The 25,787-nt window shown below is 38.3% G+C and overlaps 1 protein-coding gene across 1 annotated transcript in view; it reads left to right on the top strand.

The window, feature by feature from the left end:
* Nucleotides 1–25,787, top strand: part of DAAM1 (dishevelled associated activator of morphogenesis 1) — a 207,742-nt gene that overhangs the window by 63,253 nt on the left and 118,702 nt on the right. The window contains 1 exon segment of the mRNA XM_078151516.1: nucleotides 12,935–13,150. Coding sequence (XP_078007642.1) covers nucleotides 12,971–13,150 — 180 coding nt within the window. The 5' untranslated portion in view covers nucleotides 12,935–12,970.

Below are 25,787 nucleotides of genomic sequence, written 5' to 3' on the forward strand. Positions count from 1 at the left end.
TCTTTGAAAAGTGCTGACATCTGCTATGAGACAAACGATAGAGGTCTGTTAATAGTTACCAGAGATCGAATTTAATTTTAACCAAGAATCTTTGTTCTACATAGTGATCCCTTTTCTTCTTTTGCAATTATATTAAAATAGCCTTGGCATAAAAGGAGTGTAAAAAACATGAAAGAAAGAAGTCAATTAGTGAATCTTTTATTTGTTTTGAGTAAACATGAGGCTATAGTCGTCTGGACCAGTCTTCATTTCTTTTCTGTTTGCAAAGAATTGTAAGTTTTCTTGGAATGAATGCAAAGTGCTATTCTAATCCCAAGTTACACAATGGGTCTTGTGTGTAAGTCAAAATCAAACCTATTCACTAATAAGAATCTTTGGTGATATTATTTCATGTTTTTGAGAGAAACCCAATCAAGTCAACAAAACTTTATTAAGTGCCTCCTATATACCAAGTACTGCGAATACAAAGACAAAAATGAAACAGTCTCTGCTTTGAAAGAACTTGCATTCTAATGAGTTGGATAACATGTACATAAGAATAACATAAAAATATGCAATACAAATACATGGTAATTTTGGGAGATGGAATACTAGGAGCTTGGGGTGGAGAGCAAGAGGGGGAGGAAGGGGAATCAGAAAAGGCTGTATACAGAAAATGATCCTTCATGTGAATGTTGAAAGAAGCAGTAGATTCCAAGAGGCAGACGTGAGAAGGAAATGCATTCCAGGCATGTTGAAAATCTAGTCCGAAGTCAAAGAGAAGGGAAATGGAGTGATGTGTATGAGAAACATGAGCAAGAAGACCACTTTGGCCTGACTCTGAGAGTGTGTGAAGGGCAGTCGTGGACAATAAGGTTGGAAAGGTAGGTTAAGGTTATGGTGTTAAATATTATATTGTTGTTATATACCTTGTCAAAAAGAGGAATTTTTATTGTTGTAATAGTTGTCTTTTTCTTCATTATTGTTACCTTCCCTCATGGGCTTTTTTATATTGAACACAATCTTATTTTTTCTCTAAAAACAAGTTCCATCGTATCACCAAAGCTTCTTATTAGAAGTAGGTTGAATTGTGATGTCTGCACAAGGTCCATGTGTGAATCTAGATTTTAATGACATTCTGTATTTATTCCAGAAAAATTACAATAATTATATACTCACTTTTATGTCTGTGTGATAGGTATGCTATTTACTATCTTTACCTAGAAATTTGCTGAAGACAAGAATATAACAGTTGTTAAGGTTTAAGCATGAAGGCCATGATCATAATAAATAATAACAATAGTAATAACATATTTTATTTATTAGCTAGTGTTTCTTTAGTGCTCTAAGGTTTGCAAGGTAACTTTACAAATATTATTAACTCACTCAATCCTCACCACCGCCCTAGGAGGTAGGTAGGTGTTTTATTATCCTCATTTTATGGAAGACGAAACCCGGGCAGACAGAGGTGGAAATAAATTGCCAAGGGTCACACAACTAATAAGTGTCTAGGGCTAGATTTGAACTTGGGCCTTCCTGACTCCAAGTCTAGCAAATAAATGTACACAAAACCATATTTTCATACTTTCTACTCCTGGACAGGATCTTTTTCTTGAATGCCAGGAGCAAATAAAATTTTTTTTTTAATAACCAAGCAAGGCACGGTGATATAGTAGGAAGAATGCTGCATTTGGACAATTAGGTGATCTCAGTGGTCATTAATTGGTAGTGTTGAGGAGGATCGCTTAACCCCCTGGGTATCAGTTTGCTCATCTATAAAATGAGAGGGCTTATCACTACCCTGCTTTCAAATTCTAATGTTCTGTGAGTTTAAGAATGTGACCTGGTCCTTTTCCCCTAGATCTAGGTCAGAGTTATTACAGACATAAGCAGTGTCAAAACTTATAAGCTATGACTGTTTCAGCTGTCTTTTTCCAAACACTCAAAATCTCCTACATAATAATCATCTATTATTTGAAGCAGGGAAGATGCCCAAGGGGTGGCTTGTCACCCGTGTGTCTTAAAAATAGTATGTGTCATGTGGAGGAAAACTGGGCAGACAAGGGATTAAGTTGGGAAGATCAAGTGGACCTGACCAAATGCTCTCAGAAGAAATCTGTGCCGAAAGCAATACTCATTTTGCAAGCATTTAGGTTTTGATTCTTTAAAATTAGCAAGAAAGGGAAAGGTTCCAAAAGAATCCAGGGGAAATCATGACAGATTACTTATATCCTTGGAGACCTGGCAGAAGGAAATAGTGACCAAGAAGACAAGTCACTTAACCAGCCATTTCCATGCCCTCTGGCCACCCTTTTTTCCCCTCCCCATCACCCTCCCAGTGAATCTTAGGCTCTGATAGGTAACCTTTTTGCCATATCTTGCCTGGAAATAGGCTTCCACATCACTTACCAGGTATTTGCAAGCCATAACCCCCTACACTCTAACTATTCACCTTATCTTCTTCATCCCCCTCCCAATAGATTCTGGAAACCATCTCTCCACCCCTGGCCTCTGATAGGTGAACTGTTGCCTAATCTTTCCTGGAGCCAGTCCTGCATGTCACTTCTCAGATATTTCTAAACTGCACTATAATGTGTGTGCCCCCACTCCACCTTGTAGCTCCCCTTTATCTGTCTCACCCTGTTAGAATGTAAGCTCCTTGAGACCAGGGACTATCTTGATTACTTTGTATCTGCATTGCTTAGCACAATGTGGGATACCTAGTAAGTGCTTAATAAAGGCTTTATCATTCTTTCGTAAGCATTCTTTCCCTATGAACATGGTACTTATTTTCTTTTCCTTTCTGAGTTTCTAGGTCATTTGCCATTTAAAAAAGGTGTTTATAAGGAAAGAATATTGTGAGTTATAACAAGTGCTATATAAGTTAGTTTTTAATTATAAATGGAGAATTATTTTTGGAAAACTAAAACCCATGAATTAAAAACAAAGAATACATTAAGAAGCAAATCCTTCCATGTGAACAGACCTCTTTGAGTCATCTTGCTCGTGTGGTTATGGGTATAGTTCACCAACAATGATGATAGTTAACAATAGTAATAATAGCTAGCGTTTAACTAGCACTTTAAATTTTGCAGAGCACTGTATAAGTATTATCTCATTTTATCCTCACAACAACCCTGGGAGGTAGTTGCTATTACTTATCCCCATTTAGAGTTGAGGAAATCAAGATGGAGAGAGCTTAAGTGACTTTCCTAGAGTCACACAGGTAGTAAATGTCAGAGGCTAAATTTGAACTCAAGTTTTCCTGACTTCAAGTCCACTATCCACTGTGCCATCTAGCTGCTCAGTATTCATAATAATGTTTGGTAAGATCTGTAAAGGCTCTGAGTTCAGATGGAAACTTCAACCTGAAAGGAAAAGATAGACTTTTACATTTGTTAACAAACAGATCTCTATTTCAATTTTCCCCTTTCTCTTCCCTGCCCCCAGGATTTTGGGCTTAAACCTGCTCTCCTTTCTGACTTCCTTATTTCTCTTAGTGGCATCAAACCATTCAGTCTGCGGTATTTGAAACCTTAGTGTTTAACTTTTCCCTTTCTCCTCCTCTATCCCTACTCCCCATCTAATAGAAAATACTGTCTTTTTAAATCTTTGTTATATCTTGTTCACTGACCTCTCTTTTACTGTCTCTCACAGGTTCTAGTAAAAGCTATTCCTCATATGGACTTGTAATAAATAGCTTTTTCCTGGCATTCAAGGCTCTATACCTTGTTACCACACAGCTTTTTTTTTTAACCTCGTACTACTAATAAACATGTGGTATTTGTCATGCAAAGTGACTACTTGCCGTTCCTTGTATTTAGTCCTACTGTGCTTTGCTTGCTCACATCATTGCCTGTACCCCAAGATAGCTTTACTTTCTGTCTATTAACATCCCTTTCCTCTATTAAGACAAATTTGAAATGCAGTCTTCCTCTGCATAGTCTTCCTTGATTCCTTCCCTTGGGTTAGTAAAACTTGCACTCCTAAGACCCTGAAAGGTATTTGGTTTGTACTTCTCTTATGTATTGAGGTACTATGTTACAGTATAGTTTCGAGGCTGTAATGGGAAAGAGCACCAGACTTAGAGGACCTGTTTGGATCCCAGCCATCCTATTTACCGGGCTATCATTGGCCTCAGTTTCCTTGTGTGGCAAATGATTTTGTACTAGATGAATTTTTTTTTAGGGATGCCTTCTGCTCTTCATCCTAGGATGCTATGATTTTGTGTTAGTTATTTTTAAGTGTTGTGACTTTGACAATAGGGATTTATTTACTCTTTATACTACTCCCACAGAGACTAGCACAATGTTGTGCATACAGTAGGCACTTCGAGAATGTGTGACTGTTTTGTGGACTTTTTCAAATTCAAATATTTTCACTCAGGGTCCAGCCTCATTTCCTTTTTCTTTCATAAAGTCAGCTTACTAAATAGTCACTGTTGGCCTCTTGTTGGGATCTCTTCTTGGATAATTTGAGTGCATGACGACTTTCCAGTTTCTCTCTCTGACCAACACAAGTTTCCTAATAGAGGAACTTTGTTATGTTGGGTTTTGGGGATTTATATCCTAAGCTCTTGGTCAAAGTCCTAGATTGCTAAACAGAACAATTGTTGGCAGCCTTTGAGATGGAAACTTGGAATGATGGTACATTGATAGTCTGCAGTTCTGCAGTAATATCTAGAGATTTTTTTTTCTCATTGAGTGTATGTGCTAATACAGCATGCTAGGCTTCAAAGGATACCATCAATAAATGCTTTCTTTGGCAAAGGCTCATTTGGGTTTGAGGGCATGCAAGAACATCACTTGATTCTTCCACTTGCCTAAGATTAAGTACCAAAGGAGGAAGAGGAAGTAGAAATGTTCTGATTGCCGGTAGTCCTATTAATAGTGATGTATGACTACCAAGGTGAAGTTGGACTTGAAGCAACAATCTGGAAACTCCTTTCATGAGACTTTTTTTTTTTTAAGATGACGGGGTAATAACACTTTTCTATTTGCATTGAGGAAGTCATTGGGTTGAAAGGAGTGTCTTCTGGCTAAGTGGAGTTTCCAGAATCTACTCTAAAAAGTGCCTTAATATTCTTTTGCAACCAAATGTGGAAAGGGCTGTCCCCATTGGGCATGATGGCTATGAAATGCCTTTTCACAGTTTCCTAACTGAAAGGATGTGGATATTTCAGAGGAAAACAAAATTCCGTTTGTGTTTCTAGGGGGTATTTGTTATACTATCCCCAGCTTATTTAGACTGTGTTCTATTATGTTGTTTCCAAATCTTATTTGGCATCTTATGTACTTGGGAAATAAAACCAGACATGTGGAATGTGCAAGAGAATAGAAAGAGCTAGGAAAGAAGTAAAGCGTTTTTTCCCCCAAATTCTTCTTGATAAGATAATTTTGGTTAACATACTATCATCACAATCCAAAATGTACATCAGCGAGCTTTTTAGAAACTTGCAAAACTCAGTTTTTAAGCTTCTGTTGTCTACTTTGTGAAAATTTAAACACATTTTTGGTATTTAAAATTTTATTCTTAGCTTTTGTTTTCACATCACTTACATTTCCCACTATATTCCTCTTACCTCATTCCAGCAAGGCATCCCTCATAAGTAGGAAGAAAACAGAAGGGTAAAAAGTTCAGCAAAACTAACCAGTGTATCAAAAATCTAGCATGCGCAGTGAGTGATTGGCACCCATACGTAGTCCTTACCTCTGCAAAGAATCATGGGGAGATATCTTCTATCTCTTCCTTAGGTTCTAAGCTTGGTCATTATGATTTCTCAGTATTCAATCGTGATTGTTTTGTTGGTTTTTTTTTTTTCCATTTACCTAGTTGTAATCATTGTATGTATTGTTTTACTTGTTTTGCTTACCTCATTTTGATTCAATTAATATATCTTCCCATGGATTCTTTCATTTCATAATTTCTTGCAACACAGTAAATTACATGAGGGGAAAAAAGCCTTGGAAAATAGAATGGAATGGAATGGAATGCCATTACATATAGGTACCACAGTTTATACGTCTATTTTGTTTCCTTTCATTTGCTACTACAAAAGGAATTGCTGTAAATATTTTGGTGCTACTCTTTCTGATTCCTTCTACTTTGCTGGTAGGCACAACTCTGCAGTTGGGCATCATAGCTGTTTCTGATTCCTCCCTTGCTGGAGCATTCAGGGTATACTGGCCTGGTTCCCTGTCCTGAGTAGTCTGTTAGATAGGACAGGGAACCCTGGGTTTCATTCCAGTGTAACCCTGTTCTCTCTCTTCCTCTCCTTCTTTGGCTAGGTTGAATGAGCATCTACTACTTTCCCCCTCCAGGGCTTGGAGAGAATGGGGAGGGTGTTCTGGATTAATTCTCTGCAGTCTTGTGGGGTACAGGGTCCCAAACCTAGGGGCATTCTTGGATAGAAGGCAGCAAATTTCATTCTCTCCCCTCTTATCCCATTTTCCTCATGTAGCTGAATGAAATAGATGTTTGCCACTTGTTGAGGCATGGGAGTAGGGTGTTAGTAGTGGCTGAGAAGTTCCATCAAAATTTCTGTTGGAAGAGAGGATCCCAATATAGGCCAGACATAATCCTAGGGGTTGGTTGGTTGTGTATCATTACCAGGAGACCGGGAGGCTGGTGTGAGCAAGAGTGCTTAGTGAGCACTTCAAAGACTAGCATTTTGCAGTGTTAATTCATAAAGATTTTACTTTTCTGGATTCTCTTTGTCCTGTGAATTTAGCTGTACTCGTTCTGTATCTGATATATAATTCCTCTTTGGAGAGGTTGGGAATTTATGAGGTCTGAAAAAGGTTTCTAGCCTGCCATCTTTGGGGTTCCGTGACGCACCTTTTTTCTCCCAGTGGCTTAGCTGATGTTCCTTGTAAATGCATCTGTGGCAAAGGAAAAAGACAGCCGCTGGGCATCTTCTGCTGTGTTCTTTACTCTGAGAGACAGACATCTCCTTAAAATATTGAGCTTTTAAAGAAAACTTCAAGATTTCAATATCAGCTTTAATGTGTCACATTTGTTTGAAATGTCGTTTCTTTTCTTTTCTTTGGATATGCTTTTTATTAAAGACTTCTCTTGTCTTTTTTACTACCTCACAAGGTTGTTGCGAGGCTTACATAAGACCATGTAAATAAAATTATTTGGTAAATTGTTGAAGCACTTGCTATATAAATGCCATTCTATAGGACCACTCTGATAACTCTATATTGCTTCAGGAAGCCTGAAGATCAGACAAATCCCTTCTGGCATTTGGGTAACAAAGGGAAAAAAATGGCCTCATTTCATTGTTAAGATGTCAGCATTTTATTGGAGCATTTTTGTAGAATTAAACATGGAAGATTATCTTGATTGAAATGCAAGTAGACACACAAATCTGGTTCTTAACATAGCTTGCAAACGGGCAAGCCCATCACATAAAGTTTCTATTGATATTTGGCACATTCAGCTCTTTTCAACCTGAATGGATGATACATGGAGCACTTACTTAGAGAATGTTTATGCTACCCTAATTGAAAAGATTGAAACCGATTTGCAGTCATCACCAGCACAGTGATCTTAGAATGCATAGACTCTCATTAGGAAATCAGTTAGCTCTGTTACCCAGGGGTTAATAATATTGTACTGAAGCCTTTCTGCTAGAATATGGCACATATATCAATTTTCATTAGCTGGTAGTTAAGCAAGACTTTGGAAGTCAGAGTCTTGAGGATGATCAACAGCTGTCTCCCCAGCAGGCTAGAAGGAATAGAGAGCTGAAATGTTAGTTAAGAAATTCTAAGAAGCTGACTACTCAAGTGTTAGAACATGATATGTATGCGGCCATTGTATAAGGTCTTATTCTTCTGGTGGATAAGTTCAGTCTGGCTGGAGACAATCTACCTTGAGTACACAGCCAGCTATCTTGTGGATGGGTTGTATTACTTGGAATGGAGATTTATTTGAAGGACTGGGTTTGCTAGAATGAAAGCACATTTCATTATCAATACTTTGAAAAGATCAGTACATACTTCATGGAAGGTAATGACTTCACCTCTGTTGAGGAAAAGCAAAACTTAAAAATAGGTCTATTTGTGATATAGTATTAATAATAGAAAATGCACAGGCTGTTTTTCCAGTGTCCTATAGCTTATCATCCTTTTATTATTATAGGGCACCTGTAAAAAAGAGTTTCCCCCCCAAAAAAGAAAAGGGCATTGTAAGCTATTCTGACAAATTGGAATAATAGTATTGATAGAATGTCTGATTGCTAAGCAAAATACACCTCTTCCAGAATCCAAAGTGGCTACTTAATTGTTTCCTTGTGCAGTGCATAGCAGTTACCTGCAATATTTCAGATGAACCGCATTTTTGATACACCAGAGATTTCCCTTTTGCTTCTGAACAAATGCCAGAAGCTGAGATCAGTGGAAGTCCATTGGTTGAAGGCCCAGATGCCAAGGTGGAATTGACCTGATCTGAATTTAAAAAAAAATCAAGATGTTCCAACACAGGTCCCATGACCTCATTAGCAACTCATCACTTTGGAGACTGTGGAAGAGGGGAACCCCAATTGTTTGGGGAAGGGAGTATAGAAAACACAGTCCCAGCTGGGTTGTTTCAGAGAATGGATAGCTCTTAGGAAGATGATCCTGAGAATGATCTCTTTTTGTTTATGAAAACATAGTATTAGGTAATCAGCTAGAAGTGTAATATATTATTCATTTGGTTCATTATCTCTCTGGAATACAGAAGCAAAGTCTGTGTGGGGACAGTGAACAATCTCAAGTTCTTAAAACTCAGATTTGTTGAGCTGAGTTTCTAATGCACTAAAAAAAAAAACAACAACAACTTCCTACTCTGGATACCAGAACAGAGATGTCAAATTTGCTGCCCATAGGCTACAAGCTCCTGCAAAACTCCCAGAGTAGGCCAGAACAAGATTAAAATGTAATTGGGAAATGTTTAACAAAATAAACAAAAAGTACAATATAACATAGATACATCTAAATTGGTGGTTTTCTAAGACTATACATGGCCAACAAGGATTCAGGATCTCTTTCTGTTTGACACCTGGGAGCTAGAGGATCTCTATCTTGTCTGAACAAGATGTGTCTTCCAGTTAGCTACTTCCTTATTTGTGTCCTCGGAGCTCTTAAGACTGGCTGCTCTGCAGTTTGAAGATGGGACCTTGTTGGGTGATAGTGTTATAAAAGGCATTATTAAATTGCTTTGGGCTTGCGGGAGCCAAGATGGTGGAGTAAAAGGGTAGTTGCTCTCACCTTCGCCTATCAACCTCTGAAAACCCAGAAAAAAATATCACCCCAGGAAAAAAAAAAAAAAACCAAAAACTCTGGAACAGCTGAACTAGAAGAAACACAGGGAACAGTGGTGGTCTTCCAGTGCCCCAGCAAAAATAAGGGAAGCAGCACTACAAAGGGCCCCAGGCAGATAAGCACCCTGCAGCATTCATCTGAAAGGAGCTGAAGAAAGTAACCTAGAGTCTTCCTATAGTCCCTGATTCCAACCCAACACCAGGTAAGCTGTCAGAACCCTGCAGCCTCCAACTGTCAACCAGGAAGAGATCCTGAAGCCCAGGTGGTAGAGCAGGCAAACACCAACACCTGAACCTCTGAGTGCCTCAGTGAGGGCAGAGGAACTGCTGGAAACCAGCTCAGAAAACCACCAGGTGCCTTGGTACTCTACCGCAAAGGAATCTCCCAGTGCATTAGCAGAAACAAGGGAGGCGGCATTGCAAGGGGCCCCAGGCAGGTAAACACCCTGCAGCACCCATCTAAAAGGAGCTGAAGAAAGCTAAAGGAAAGGAAAAGCAGGCAACCTAGAATTGCCTGAAAGTTCCAGCCTTGCTGATTCCAGCCCAACATGAGGTAAGCTGCCAGAACCCTACAGCCTCCAATTGCCAACATAAGAGGCCCCAGCACACAAAGCCAGTGACCAAGACCTAGGCTCCCAACACAAGAAGCTTGGGTCACTGCCCTCTGTTCCCCAGCTCAATCTCTTTAAAGGCCAGGGAATAAAGAAACCATGAGTAAAAAGAAACTTACCATAGATTCATATTATGAGAAGAGTGAAGATCAAGACAGAAATTCTGAAGAGGACAACATTGTCAACAAACCCACATCTGCAACATCAAAAGGGAATATGAACTGGTCTGAAGCCCAAAAAGCCTTCTTAGAAGAGCTCAAGAAGGATTTTAAAAGTCTAATGAGAGAGGTAGAAGAGTCCTTAAAAAATACAATTGGCCAATTAGAAAAAAAAGTACACTGAAGAGAACAAGTCTCTAAAAACACAATTGGCAAACTGGAAAAAAAGTACACTGAAGAAAACAAATCCCTTAAAAATACAATTGGCCAATTGGAGAAGGAAGTACAAAAACTAACAGAAGAAAACAATCTGTTAAAAACTAGAATTGGACAAATGGAAACTAATGACTCTATGAGAGAGCAAGAATCAGTCAAACAGAAACAAAAAAATGAAAAAATAGATGAAAATGTAAAATACCTCATTGGTAAAACAACTGACCTGGAAAATTGATCCAGGAGAGACAATTTAAAAATCACTGGACTACCTGAAAATCATGATGAAAAAAAGAGCCTGGACAGTATCTTTCAGGAAATCATAAAGGAAAACTGCCCAGAAGTCCTAGAACCAGAAGGTAAAATAACCATAGAAAGAATACACTGTTCACCACCTGAAAGAGATCCCAAATTGAAGATGCCAAGGAATATAATAGCAAAATTCCAAAATTACCAGATGAAAGAGAAGGTGCTGCAAGCAGCCAGAAAGAAACAATTTAAATATGATGGAACCATCGTCAGGATTACACGGGACCTTGCAGCTTCTACATTAAAAGACTCAGGGTGGAACATGATATTCCATAAGGCAAAGGAGCTTGAATTGCAGCCAAGGATCAACTACCCTGCAAAAATGAGCATGATTTTTCAAGGGAGGAGATGAATATTCAACGAAATAGGGGACTTCCAAACCTTCCTCATAAAAAGACCAGAGCTCAATAAAAAAATTTGATCTTCAAGTACAAGATTCAAGAAAGACATAAAAAGGTAAATGGGACAGAAAGATACAAATGTTGTTAATAAGGGCAGACTGTTTACATCCCTACAAGGGAAGATGACACTTGCAACTCTTGAGAACTGTATTGTTATTACACCATGTTAAAGGAGTATACATAAAGGGGTGGATATTAGTTGACTTTGATGTAATGATAAAAAAAAATCTAATCAAGTGGGTTAAATGGATCCAAGTAAGTGGATTAATCTGATCTTAGAAAATATACTGAGAAAGGAGGAGGCAGACAAGGGTAAATTACATTACAGGAAAAGACAGAAAATCCTATTACAGCAGAGGGAAAGAAGGGGGGGTGAGCATTGTTTGAACCTTACTCTCATCAGATTTGGCTGAAGAAGGGGATAACATAATCCTTTAGGTATATAAATCTTACTTGCCCTATAGGCAGTAGGAAGGAAAAGGGGAAAGAAAAGGGAGGGAGGATAGAAGGGAGGGAAGAAGCAGTAAGGGCAAAGGGAAAGGGATAATAGAAGGGAGGAGGGACTGAAGGAGGGGGTGGTCAAAAGCAAAACACTAGTGGGGGGGAAAGGAGAAAGGAGAAAGAAAAGCATAAACAGGGGAAAAAGGATGGAGAAAAAGATACAGATAGTAACCATAACTGTGAAAGTTGAATCGCTATCTTTTTTTTCTCTTCTGTTGAGTTTTGTTTCCTCTTTCTGATGGTTCCTCCTATTGGTTTTAATTTTTACTTACAACTTCACTGATGTGAAAATATGTTTAATAGGAATGTAAATGTATAGCCTATATCAGATTGTGGGGAGGGTGGTGGGGAGGAAGGGGGAGAAAAATTTTAAACTTAAAAGCATATGTAAGTGATTGTTGATAAATCAAAATAAATTAATAAAATAAATTTTAAAAAATAAAGAAAAAAATAAATTGCTTTGAATTCAATTAAGTAATTATGATGAACAATTTGGCTTTCAAACATAAAACACCTTTTCAGAGCCATCATTATTCATGTGATTTGAATCCATTACTTGAGTATCAGTAATATCAATATCTCATTCCCAGTCTAGTAAGCAGAACCCAAGATAAACACATTCTTGTTTTGTTGAACTGTTGTTTGAATGTTCTTTTACTGAAGAAATGTTCTGAATTGGTTTTTAAACCTCACTTTTTTTTTTTTGGCTAGGCAATAGGTAAAGTGATTTGCCTAGGATCACACAGCTAGTGTCAAGTGTCTGAAGCCAGATTTGAACTCAGGTCCTCCTGACTCCAGGGCTAGTGCTCCATCCACTACACCACCTGGCTGCCCCTAAACCTCAATTTTTCCAAATTATTTTCTTACTAGGGCAGAGAGTGCTTCCTTGTGAATATTACACAATAGGATAGCTTTTGGTTGTGTTCCTTTTATTCTGATTCAATGTTTTTTGAGCACTTGCATATTGACACTGTGCTGGGCACTGAGAGGAACACAAAGATGAAGAATGACACAGACCCTGTCATCGAGAATTTTTCAGTCTAGTAGGAAAGAAATTTCCAGACATAAATAACTATAACACAACCGGGGGCGGGGGAGCCTGGAGTCTGCTTGTACAAGCTCCATTGTTGGATTTTCAGTGTGAGCATTTCTTTGGAAATGGGAAAATGACACCAGTATAGATATTGGGGAAGCACTGGAGGTTATTGAACAGGGAAATAACGTGATCAAAACAATGCCATGGGAATATTACGTTGGCCTCCACATTTGACAGATAGGAGTTGGGAAGATAAGTTAAGACATGAATTTGTCCTGAAAATATCTAAAGGCTTGTTTTATTCTTTTGTATAGCTGGCTGCATAGCCTCTTGCTTGTGGTTGCATGTCCATAATTTGGTTTGATGTATCTTCTCCTTTGAACAGGGGACTCAATTCTCCCATTTTCTGTCTCTAGGGCTTAGTCGTTCAAGAAGTATAAAGAATTTCGACCATGACCCCAAGGAAAAGAAGTGGACGGATTTCCTTCGTCTTTTGTTGTTTCCAAAGTAATGATCCCCCTGAGATCACGTATCGATTACGCAATGACAGCAATTTTGCGCTTCAGACGATGGAACCTGCATTTCCCATGCCCCCTGTGGAAGAATTGGATGTTATGTTCAGTGAGCTTGTGGTGAGTATTGGGCATGAATCAGTTACTCTAGTATGGTAGAGAAGGACTCAAGAAGGTACTTAAACAATAACTATTGGCTTCTCTTTCCCCACTGCAGTACCCTGACTGATCCCCCTTTCATTCTTTTCCCTTCCCTCATCACTGAGTTTAAAAAGTAGGAAGAGGGATGGAAGATGACATAGATGTACTCAAGTGTTTTGAAGTTGTTTTAAAATGGTAGAATGGATTTAGGCCCTAAAGGAGGCCATATTGCATCCTGCCTTATTGTCCCTTCTGGCCACCCATAGTGACCTTTGGTGAGATTTGAAAGTAGTAAGTAATACCCCACATTCTTCTTACATTCTGGAGAATTGCCCAAGGCCTTTTTCTCCCATGTACTTTGATTTTTTTAGACAGTTTAAACATACCATTCCTTTTTTGCTTTTTTTTTTCTTTAACAGAAAAATGAGGAAAACCTATTTTTAAGACTCTTTGAAAGACATAACCTTAGTATCATCATATGGTATAATGATGGGTTTTGAGCAGTCACTGTTGAAGTTAACTTTTTTCTAGGTACTGTCTTATTTGAGAAGCAGTATGTCGAAATAAGTGACATTTAATGATGTCTATCTCGGTCCCATCATATAAGTACCTTGCTCAATATCTTTCTTTCTTTTTTTTGCCTAGGCAGTGGGGTTAAGTGACTTGCCCAGGGTCACACAGCTAGTAAGTGTTATGTGGCTGAGGCCGGATTTGAACTCATGTCCTCCTTAATCCAGGGCTGGTGCTCTATCCACTGCACCACCTAGCTGTCCCTGCTCAATTTCTTTTTAAAAATCCCTTTGAACTGTTTCTGTTCTGTTTGGGGAAAAAAAAAACTCAAGTAGGAAACTATATAGGCACTAACGCCTTGGTCTATGATAAAGCAAAAGGGTCTAGAACTGCCCTTGCTTGATCATATTATGTCTTCTCTAAAGAAGTTGGCTCTTAATATTGTGATTAACAAATATTATTCAATATCATTAAGTAGGTAATATTTAGGAAAAAGAAAGTTATATGTTAAAATGAACCATGTTGATTCAATAAATGTATGTAATGAAATCTGTCTGTCAATAGAGATAAGTCAATATGAGGGCATCACAAATCAGCAAATATTTACAGGTTGCTGTGGGTGTTATCTAAGTAAAGTTGTGTTTCCTATTCTTACTTAGATTTTGGTAGGGTGCGGCAAAGGTAGTAAGTTAGTACTTCTTTTTTTATTTTGTGTTGATAATCTGAACGCTGAGCAACCATAACTGTACCTGGTGCTATGAGGCCCACGGGTTCATAGATTGAGAACCACTTATGTTGTTAGCTTTGAAGGTAGGAATCATTTTTATCCCATAGAAGAGAAAGACCTTAAGTGAGAGACCAGAGAGGTCATCTAGTCTAATACCCTCATTTTTCAGATGAATTGAGACCTAGAGAGATTGTAACTTGCCCAAGGTCACACAGGCAGTAAGTGGTAGAACCAACATCCCAAACCATCACATCCAACATTCTTTTTGCTGATTCAGTGTGTGTGTGTGTGTGTGTATGAGTTTTGTCTAAAAGATGACCATCTGAATAGAACTATAGGCATAGAAGTGCAGATCAGTACAGTGTAAGCAATGCGTGTAGTGGGCTTACAGAACAAGGAGGAGCAGTACTTTTTGAATAGTGTTTTTAAGTAGAGAAAGGAAGTGGCCATAGTTAAAATGTTAGACCTTTAAAGGAAGGAAATAAACCTAAGCCAAAGTGCCATTTTTTTTCCCTATTGAGTTTTAAAACCGTAGACAAGTTGATTTAAATGTTGTTGACTTACTTAGGCTCTGTAAAAGCTTTTTTGGGGGGACCTTTCTATCAATATGGCCCCCACACTTTCTGAGCATTGGAGCTGCTTGAGCAAAGATCTAGGACCAGGACTCTTAGACTATCCACCAGAGTGCCTCTGGTCACTGTAACAGTGATAGACCTGCCTCCCCAGATGAGATTGGGAGAAGTGGATGGCCTGGTGGTAGACAAGTGAATCTCAAAGACAGCCCACTGTCTTGATTAAGACAGCAGAAATCCTCTGAGCTCTAGATTTTTGATGTCTTAATTCAGGGAGAGCATTGCCTACAGCTGTTAGTTGTTAGCCAGCACCAAACCAGAGCTTTAGGCCTAAACCATTGAAAAGACAAACTGTTTGGGGATTTGTGTCTTTCCTGGTAAGTAACTGACTCTTGACAGCAGTGAAGCATTCACTCAGAACCAGCTGCAGCAAGCCCTTTTTACAAATGCTGCTGCTTTAACGTGTGGGGCTAGGGCGGGGAGTGTGTGTTCAGAGTCACAAGACTCGGCTGTTTCATGGAAGTGAGGGGCACAAGGAGCATTCCTTAACGTTCACATCAACTACACTGGAAGAAGCTATGGTCAGCAGAGGCGACACCCTCTGGTACGGTGACATAGAAATAGGACTGATTGCTCTTCATAGATCATAGCATGATTTCTGTATAACAGACCTGGCGGTCAGGTAGTACAAACCTCTCAAACCCACCCCCTTCTCCTCACTCACAAAGCTTCCCTCTTAGTTCTAGCCCACATGTCTTCTCTCCACTGCTCTTTACACATCTTCATTGCCTTTCTCCTCACTGATACATCCTCAGCATAGCTGGCAAAGGGATTTTTCTAAGGTACAGGTTTGATCATGTCACTTTCCTACACAGAAACTTTCTGTGAATCTCTTTTGTCTCTCTGTGAAATAAAATGCCAGCTCCTCAACCTGACATTTTAAGGATCTCCAAGTCAGGTTCCAATATACCTTTCCAGCCTTTGTTTCATATTATTTCCTTTGGCATACTCTGTTCCAGGCGAAATAACCTAGCTTTCCTCCAACAACATTCCATTTCCGCCTACTTCCTTTTGTCCAGGCTGTCTTTCTTACCCACAATGCCCTCTCTCCTATCTGCATCCCAAATCTTTAACTCCCTTCAAGGCTCCATGCAAATGCCACCTCCAAGAAGTCTTCTTTGATTCCCACTCCACTGAGTCATTAGTGTTGTCTTCCTCCTCAAATTACCCTGTATTATTTGATACTTGTGTAACATAAGCTTCAAAGGCTCGTCATATCCCCAGTACTTAGCACAAGCCTCAAAGCTTAATGTTAATTGGCTAAATTTTGCAAAGGAGGAAACCAAAGGTCATAGAAGTAGCATTATGTGTCCATATAATTACTGTGGATTAGAATCCAGGATTTGAACTTGGGCCTCCTGAACTCTGGTGTTCTTTACCACTTTGAGTGGGGAAACCATCAATTTATAAGACACTGAGCAAATGCCCCTGCTTCTTCCTTCTTAAGAAAGTTGCAGGTACGTATGAAGGTAAGTAATGTAGGATTTATCGACTTCCACCTCTGAAACTTTGGATCATTATATTGGAACCTGATGGTATAAGCCTATTCCTCTTCTCTGTTAGATGAGTGTGTGTGTGTGTGTGTGTGTGTGTGTGTGTGTGCGTGCGCGCGCGCACACGTGCGAGCATGTGCGCGTACGTGCGTATGTATATTTAAAGTGGCATCAAGTTTGCTTGAGAATTTGCCTATAGCAATTTTATTTCCCTGTAAATAATACAGGAAGGATTCAGTAAGGTAGGGTTAACTCAGCCACCTAAATCTTTAAGCAGTATCAATGAGCTAGGAATTCTATGGTTTCCAGTGTACTCCTCAGACACCCGGCGGTGGTATCTGAAATTTTCCTGTTTCATGTTCGTTTGCTGAAAAGCTTAGGGCTCTTCTTGTCATCCCTCTTTGATTAGTGACTATTAATTTAACATACAGTTCTCTTAGAAGATATATTAACAAAAACCTTTAATTTATATAATGCTTTATGGTTTATAATATGGGTCAGTATACTATGTCAATGAGTAAACATGAACTAAATACCTGCACTGTGCTAAGTGCTAGTGAGCAAAAGAAAGACAAAAGATAGTCCCTGCTGTCAGTAAGTTCCCAGTCTGATGCTGGGGGCGCAACATGGAAATATTCATGTGCAAACAAGCTTATGTATAAAATAATTTGGAGATAATCATGTAGCAAGGCTATGCATTATTTCTGTTTTGTAGGCGAGGAAACTGAGACTCAGAGATTGTACCTGGGACAGTTGAATGTGTGATTCTGTGCATGGCTTGCCCTAAGTCACACCTACTAAGTGGCACAGTTGGGTTTTGGACCCAGGTCTTCTGACTCCAAATTCCATGCTTGAGTGTGCCTATTGAAATTCTCAACTTATGATTTTAGTTTATACTCTGTCATCGTGCAAATTGAATGATTTGAGTTAGCTTTGGGTAAAGATCCTCTTTTTTTTCCTATGCTAAATTGAACTTGATTCTTTAGGTCTTTTTTCTTCTACCCCAAAGGCAATGATTTTCTGTGTGTGTTCTCTTCTGACCTTTTCCTTTGCCTCTTATCCCACCTTCTAAATCCTATCTCTGGTAATCCTCTAAATCAGAGAATTTGGCCTACTTCTCTCTTTAAAAAAAAAAATTATTCAGCCCCCCCCCCCGAAATCTACTTTCTTTAACCCTTTGATATTTTTTCTAATTTGCATCATTTCAAAAACAATAATTTTTTTTAAAATGATGCATCTTAAATTTAATAATTAATTGTAAATTTGTGGGTTTTTTCCTGCATTGAAATTTTGATGACACAATATTGCATCATGTAATCATATAGTATTATATTATGAATAAGTCATTACATGCACGTATTCCTGCTGATGCATGCTGGACTTCCTGACAGTGTGCTTCATGCTTGACTGCCAACACTAGCTTATTAAGACCTGTTGGCAGACATGACTGTTGATCAGTTAAACTTGCATTTTGTGTGTTTATTTGGAAAATAATGTAATCACTGTGACTTTAACTGCATTATACAGCAGATGAAACATGTATAGTTTTCAAATTTTTCTTATCTTCTCTTTCTTTATGCTTCCACCACTCCCTTATTTTTATTCAACACTCCCCATTGTAGCTGGGGATACTATCACCTCCCCTTGCATTGTTCCAGTGGCCCTCCCCCTCCCTGGGGTAGTGTCACCCACTTTGGGAACTTATGCAAAAAGCTCACAGAGAACAGCAAATACTCATTTTAAACTCTACTCTAGTGGAATAAAAAGTTTTAGCCTTACTTTATTTCTTCTTTCCAAAAGGCAGAGATTCTTCTGTATAAAATGAGGGTGGGGGGAGTAGAGTTGAGCTAGGTAATCTTTAAGATTCCCTGTAGTTCTGATGACCCTGAGAACTTCTGATAATTATGCTCTCAGTAGCTATGTCTTCAGTGGTAGATTTGTCATTGCTCAAAAGACTTCCCCAGGCTGATTGTTGTTAAAAGATACCTTTCTCTGTGATGGGGAGAGTATTTATTAATGATTCAAATATGTGATGTCTTTTTACTAAAGTACTATGTTCTTCCCTTATATTCCCCATCCCCAAACTATTCCTTTCTGCATTTCCAGAGTAACACAGCAGCCACAAAGAAGGAATGGGGGGGGGATTCACTTTCCCTATGTGCAAAATGAAAAATAACTGACTCTGGAGTCAGAGAACCTGGATTTAAATCCTTCCTCTGATATTTATTGCTTGTGTGACCTTGCACAAGTACCCTTCTTGGGCCTTATTTGTTAAATGAGGGCATTGGACTAGATGGCTTCTGAGATCCTTCCCATCTGTCCATCCATGATCCTGTGATCTTTGTTCCTCAAAGATTATTTTTAAAAATATTACTTAATGGAGTGTTCATAACAAAGTTTTATTCCTAGTACCGTACACCACCTCCATGTGAATATACAGCCTGGGTGAAGTGTGCTATGTGAATTCAATTCAATAATTGACCTGTTTTCTATGGAATCTGAAACTAGTTACCTTCTCCCAACCACCATACTTAATCACTCAACATGCTTGGCTTGTAGCTCTTAATTCTTTGGTCTATTAAGAAGTAGAATTCTTGGCAAAGAATTAGAAATTGAGGGATGCCCATGAATTGGGAAATGGCAGAATAAGTTGTGGTATATGAATGTCATAGAATACTATTGTGGTAGAAGAAATGATGAGCAGGATGCTTTCAGAAAAACCTGGAAAGTCTTGAATGAACTGGTATAAAATGAAGTGCGCAGAGCCTGGAGAACATTGTACACAGTAACAGCAAAGTTGTGTGACGATCAACTGATTCACTTGGCTTTTCTCAGTAACGCACTTCCAAAAGACTCGTGAAGAACTGATATGGACTCTGAATGCAGATCAAAACGTACTATTTTCACTTTATTTTTTCCTTGCTTTTTTTTCTTTTGTTCTGTTTCTTCCTTCACAGCATGACTAATATGGAAATATGTCTTGCATGATTGCACATATATAACCTATATCAAATTTCTTGCTATCTTAGGGAAGGGGAGGGAAGGAGGGAGAAAATTTGGAACTCAAAATTTTATAAAAAATGAATTTTAAAAATTTCTTTACATGAAATTGGAAAAAAAATAAAATACTAAGAAAAAAGAAGTAGAATTCTTTACCTCCCAGGAATTGTACATCTTTTTTTTTTTAAAGTTTCTTGTTCTTCACTAATGAGATTTTAAATACTAAGGAACAGCCATGTTTATTATTGGCAATTGCCAGTGAAACAATAATAACAGTGGGGAGGCAGTAATGGTTGTTGGTGGAAATATATTTCACTTAGGCTACAGCAGAAGTAAAATTAATTTGCTAATAAACAATTATAATTTAAGTGATAGACCAAGTATAGGTGTGTGTGTGTGTGTGTGTGTGTGTGTGTGTGTGTGTGTGTGTGTGTGTGTGTGTGTGTGTGTGTTTTAATGCTGAAGAGGGGAGAAGCTCAGGAAGGAATGCAATATGAATGAAGGAATTCAGCTGATCGGAGTCAGAGAAAAGAATTCTCACTGAAGATAAGCAGTCCCAAATTAATTCACTTGGGAAACTACATCAGTAACCTCCTCATTACTCAGGGTGTACTGTGAACTCTTTGGAATGAAAGGAGCTAGAGGAAATCGGTCTCCAGTATCCAGCGCACTACAATTTTATTCATTACCTGTGCTAGCAGCCCAGTTACTTGTTCACTCTCTCAGGGCAAAGAATGATGTATGCAAGCAAGTAACAAGGAATGCTGGCTTCATTCATTTTATCTGCATTCCATTAGAATCTCATTTTTTAAGGTGAACTTGGCTTTTTTTCCTCTGTCTCAATCTTTTTTTTTTCCCTCATGCTCTGGAAAAAAACAACAACAACAAACCTTTACTTTTTGAACTAAAACTGCGACCAAGACCAGAATCTGAGAGACTACCTCTGAAAGGACACAAGCAATGGAAATTTGGGTATGAATTTGCCCCCTGAGAAAACTGTGGAATTTGAATGTGATGTTCTTCAAATTAGAATGTTAATGAGTTCCAAATTATTAAATGGAGAAAATTAGGCTACTATAATCACATTGAGTCTACCTAGATGGGAGCTGACTTTTTTTATGTCATAGTGGCAATCTGTACTTTTTTGTTCTTCGAGGTAATTGGAGTTAAGTGACTTGCCCAGAGTCACACAGCTAGTAAGTGTTAAATGTCTGGTATGAGATAGGATTTGAACTCGGGTCCTCCTGACTCCAGGGCTGGTGCTCTATCTACTGCACCACTTAGCTGCCCCCTCTGTACCTCTTTTTAAGAATGTCTCTAAATGCATAAAATAAAGTACATAGGATTACAAAGGAAAAATAATTATATTGAAATACAGTTGTAATTTTTTTTGTCTCATCCAAGTTTATGGACCTCCTGAAATCTTGGAGTGATGGGGAGACTTTCAGACCCCTAGAGTTAGATCAACCTTGTTTCCAGTTGGAATAGTGGAATGGAATAAGCATTTATAAAGGGTGCTGGGCACTTCGCTAAGTGCTTTTAAAATGTTATCTCACTTGATCCTCACATCAGTCCTTTGAAGAACATTCTGTTATTATGCCCATTTTATAGTTGAGAAAACTGAAGCAGAGTTTAAGTGACTTGCCCAGGGTCACACAGCTAATAAGTGACTGATGCCGCATTTGAACTCAGCTCTTCTTGACTCCAGGCCAGCACTTTATCCACTGTGCCACCTAATTGCCTCAGTTGTCTGGAAGCAGTTTTTGGTGCAAAGGGCAACATTGGAATTTAATAGAGAGAGTGATTTTTCTTTTTTAGAAAACACTCCATTTACATAAGTTAAAAAATTACATTAGACATCCCCCTCAAAAGGTCACAAAGGAAACTTGGTTGAATGAAAGGAAATTAGTTGAAGTAGAAGGGAAAAAATGTAGACTGGATCTTCCTTTGACATTGCAGCGTTCACATCGTTCATCATATCGATGAATTCATAGAACAGTCTTGGAAAGGATTGAAAATATGCAAGTACACCACAAAAGGAAATAGATAATTTGAGATATGGGCTTGAATGAAAGTATTTGTAAATTTTTATGCTATAAATGTGAAACATTGCCAATAAATGACAAATATCAAGAGAGTAAAAATATCCTAAGACTGAGACTTTTTAAACAAAAAGCCATTTTGACTTTAAGAGCAACTGATAGTTTGATAATATAGGCTGACATTCAGATCATATACTTTACTTTTCGGGGGGGGGATGGGGGTAGGGAGAAAGCATCTGCTTGCACTTTTAATCTTATTGTTACAATGTGTTTCAGTAAATCAATTAGTTTTGGCACTAGGCCTTTATCCCCTGGAGAATATATTTGTCTGGATTGGCTAGCAGAGCCTTTGATGAAGTATTTCATACCATTTCAGTGGAAAAAGATGGAAAGATGTGGGCTAAATGATAATAGCATTAGATGATTTGGTTGAATGTCTGGACCTCGTCATTAGTAGTTCATTGTCAGCTTGGCAAGAAGTCTCCGTTGGAGTGCCCTGGCCATCTGGCCTTGGCTCTGCACTGCTTAACACTTTTGTCAATAACGCGGATGAAGATATAGAAAATATAGGCTAGAAGAGACAGCTGAGACATGGGTGACCAAGTTCGACTCCAAGATCTTCATAGACCAGAGCATTTGTCACAATCTAATCAGATGACATTTAATGAGGATACATGCTTTACACTTGGGTTCAAACATCAGCTTTTCAATCTGGTGGTAGATAGAGGCATAGTTAGATAACAGTTTTTTTTTTTTTTAAGATCTGGTGGTTATAGTGGGCTGCAAGCTCAACTCGTCAACCAAAACAAAAAACAAACTAATGCCAACTCAGACTGCGTTAGAAGAAGTCTAGCTTTCGGGAATAGTGTATTATGCCCTGATCAGATCACATCTGGAGAATTGTGTTCAGTTCTAGGCACCACAGACAGAGATGGGCTACAGGTAGCTGCCACCGGAGATCAGATTGTTACATTTTCAGTATTGACACCTCAAAAATGAGCAAATACTACAAATTAGGGCTTGACTTACGGTTTTGTTTTGTCTAGACTGAAGAATGTGAAGGGGAAGATACTGATAATGCAGGTTAAAGTTAAAAGTATGTCATGCATTTTTTTTTTGGCGAGCTGGGTGTTAAACATTTGCTCTCATATCCCCAAAAGAGCATTAGTAAGTTAGAGAGCATCAATAGGAGGGTAATAAGGATGGTGAAGGGCCTTCAATCTGTCATATGAAAACAGTTTGAAGAAACTGGATGTGAGATCGCTGGAACAAGAGAAGATTGAGGGGGTAAAGCGGCAGCAGTTTTCTAAGTTGAAAGGCTCTTGTATGGAAAAAGGGATTAAAAGTGTTCTGTTTTGTCCCAGGATGTAGAACAGCTGAAAGTTATAAAGAGGCACATTTATTCTGTGTTTTGTGTGTGTGTGTGTGTGTGTGTGTGTGTGTGTGTGTGTGTGTGTGACAACAAAACTTCTGAACAGTTGTCAAAAAGTGGAATGGGATGCCTCTAGAGGTGGTGCATTTCCCTTCCTTTGGTGAGAGGCTGGCCAGTTACTTCTAGGCTATATGATAGGGGATATTCCCTTGGGCATAGATTGGACTGCATGGTTACTGGTGTTCCTTCCAAATCTAAACTTGTGCTTGTGTGAAGTAGAAGCCAGGAGCTGGACAGAGAGACCAATTGAGGGCCTCCTATGTTTCTAAGACCCATAGAAACACATTACAATATAAATGAAACTCCAAGAGTTGGGGATTTTTTTTCCCCTCACATGGTTCCCAGCAAAACACTTGAGGTGGAGAGCTCTCTGTGGATGAGTTTACTTTTTTTCTTGGTTTATGAACTGTTGACCTTACTTACTGCTCTTAGTGGTAGATGTGTTTTCATAGTACATTTGAGCCTTGAATGCCTGAGTGCCTTCACCTCATTATTAGATTAAGAGAGTTGAAGTGGAGGAAGAAAAGGAATATAAAATATTTGGAAGCGAGAATGCCATAATGTCAACTGTGAAATGATTATGGTGATAAGAAATTATTACTCCCTTCTGAATGTAGTTCTCATATCTTAGTTAAAATTTTCTAGGTAATCTCTTAAGCATTCCAATGACAATTTAGAGCTGGCACCCAGAGAGAATGCAGCTAGAATACCAACATATCAATTTAGTTTATTTAATAGGATTTATGTTTGTGGCAAACTAATCATGAATGTGTGCTTTAAGAATATACAAGTGTTTGCCCAGAGATATAAAAAAGCAAAGTCATTTGGGATTTAATATGCATCTTCACGTATGATTTGGTCCTAGCTTCCTTGGTTTTTATCTGGCCTATGCAACTGAGTTTTATTTTGACTTTCTGTGTTTCAAAAAATAATTATTTAATTTAGTAGTGATTCAGCTACCATGTATAAACTGTACAGATATAGCACCCTGCATGAATTTTTTCATGTTTGTAGACTAATATAGATATTAAGAGATCTATGTGGCTTCATTTCTGTAACTTCACCAGGATTTTTATCTAAACCACACTAATTTTAAAAAGTTTTTTAATGGTTAGAAATGTTTAATGAAATATGTAAAAAACTTCACTGTGCATGCCTCTTAAAAAAAAAAACTTTTAACATTAGTTTAATATTGGTTGTGGTGGTGGATAGAGCACTGAACTTGGAGTCAGAAAGAGCTGAGTTCAAATTCTCCTCTGATTCTGGGCAATTCATTCACTTTACCTCAGCCTCTGTTTCCCCATCTGTAAGATGGGGATAATAATGCCACCTATCTCATAGGACTCTTGTAAGGATCAAAATGAGTTAACATGTAAAGCGCTTTGCAGATTTTAAAGCTCTATATAAATGTTGGCTATCAGTGATAGTACTACTTTTACAAATAAAATCATTTTGAGTTGGCCTAGGTTCAAGTCCAGGAAGACCTAGCTTTAATTAAGTTTTGCCTCCAGCACATCCTGGCTATGTGACCCTGGGCAAGTCACTTAACTTCTCAGAAACCAACCTGCATTGGTTCCCTACACCTATGAAATTGCATGGCCAATCTCTATGCCTATCTATCTTAACTTAGTGCTAGGTATAGTTGTGGTTTCAAATGGATTGAAGTAGTAAAGTGATTAATTAGGCAGTGAGGTATCTTTGTGCATTTCCCTCACTGATCAAATTTTTCTTCCCCACCAGTCCTGAATAGTATAATTTCATTTTTAAAAGAATGAAAATGTATTAATCAGTACCATGAGTCCTGTTTCCAGTTGAAGTTAGTTCTGGTTTGTTGACCTATTGTGGGAGAAATTTGTCCTTTGAAGAGAGAACCATTCCCTACCAAGCTGCTGTTTTTCCCCTGGTCAGCTCTCAGTAAGTCCACTGATTAGCCTACAGCTGCTAGCTGTTTGTTTCTTCACACAAAGCAGTACTTAAACAATAAATGAAACCATATGTCTAAAAGCTAACTTAGAGACAAATCTGTTCATTGTTTTCTGGAAAAGGTTGGCATTTCTTTACTTTGGGGAAGGTTGGAAAATACTTGGACATGAAGTTTCAGAAAGTAAACGTTAAGAGATTTTAAGTGTAGTCATCGGAAATTCATTACGCTGCCAGTTTGTATACCTACGTCTTGGCTCTCATAGAGGATGAAGGTCCTGCTGCACCTCCTGTCTGAAGGATATGTGCTTTGGGTTGGTTTCTAATAAATGCTGATGAGTTCATGCTGATCTAGGTTTGCCTGGGCCCCCTTGCCAAGACATCATTTATGGCCAGAAAATAAAAATTCCTAAGCATGAAGATTAGCAAATGAAAGATAAGCAGTGACCTTTTAATGAGATTTTTGACTTCTCTGAAAACAGTTTTTGATTTTCTTCTTTTCAAGTAGATTTGTAGTTGTATTCCTCCTCCCTCCCCCAATAAAAGAAGACTTAATGTGCCTAGGCTTAAAGATGGCTCCCTCCCACCTCCAGAGGAGGACTTTCGTTACACATTTTTCTTATAAATTTAAACATCAAAAAATAGGAACATTTCACTATATGAAGAAAAGAGTATTTGAAATAAGGGCATATAAAACTGTGAACTTTTATTATTAGTAATTAATTAATGATTAACTAATAATTAGTCAATAAATTCCAGTGGCTCCTTATTACCTATAAGATTGAATTTAAATTCCAAATAGGAATTTATTACTCTTCGCAGTCTGGCCTCAATCTTCCTTTCCAATCTTCTTATACCTT

Source organism: Phascolarctos cinereus, unplaced genomic scaffold (assembly GCF_003287225.1).
Source record: "Phascolarctos cinereus isolate Bilbo 61053 unplaced genomic scaffold, phaCin_HiC Scaffold_3;HRSCAF=262, whole genome shotgun sequence".
Classification (NCBI taxonomy): Eukaryota; Metazoa; Chordata; class Mammalia; order Diprotodontia; family Phascolarctidae; genus Phascolarctos; species Phascolarctos cinereus.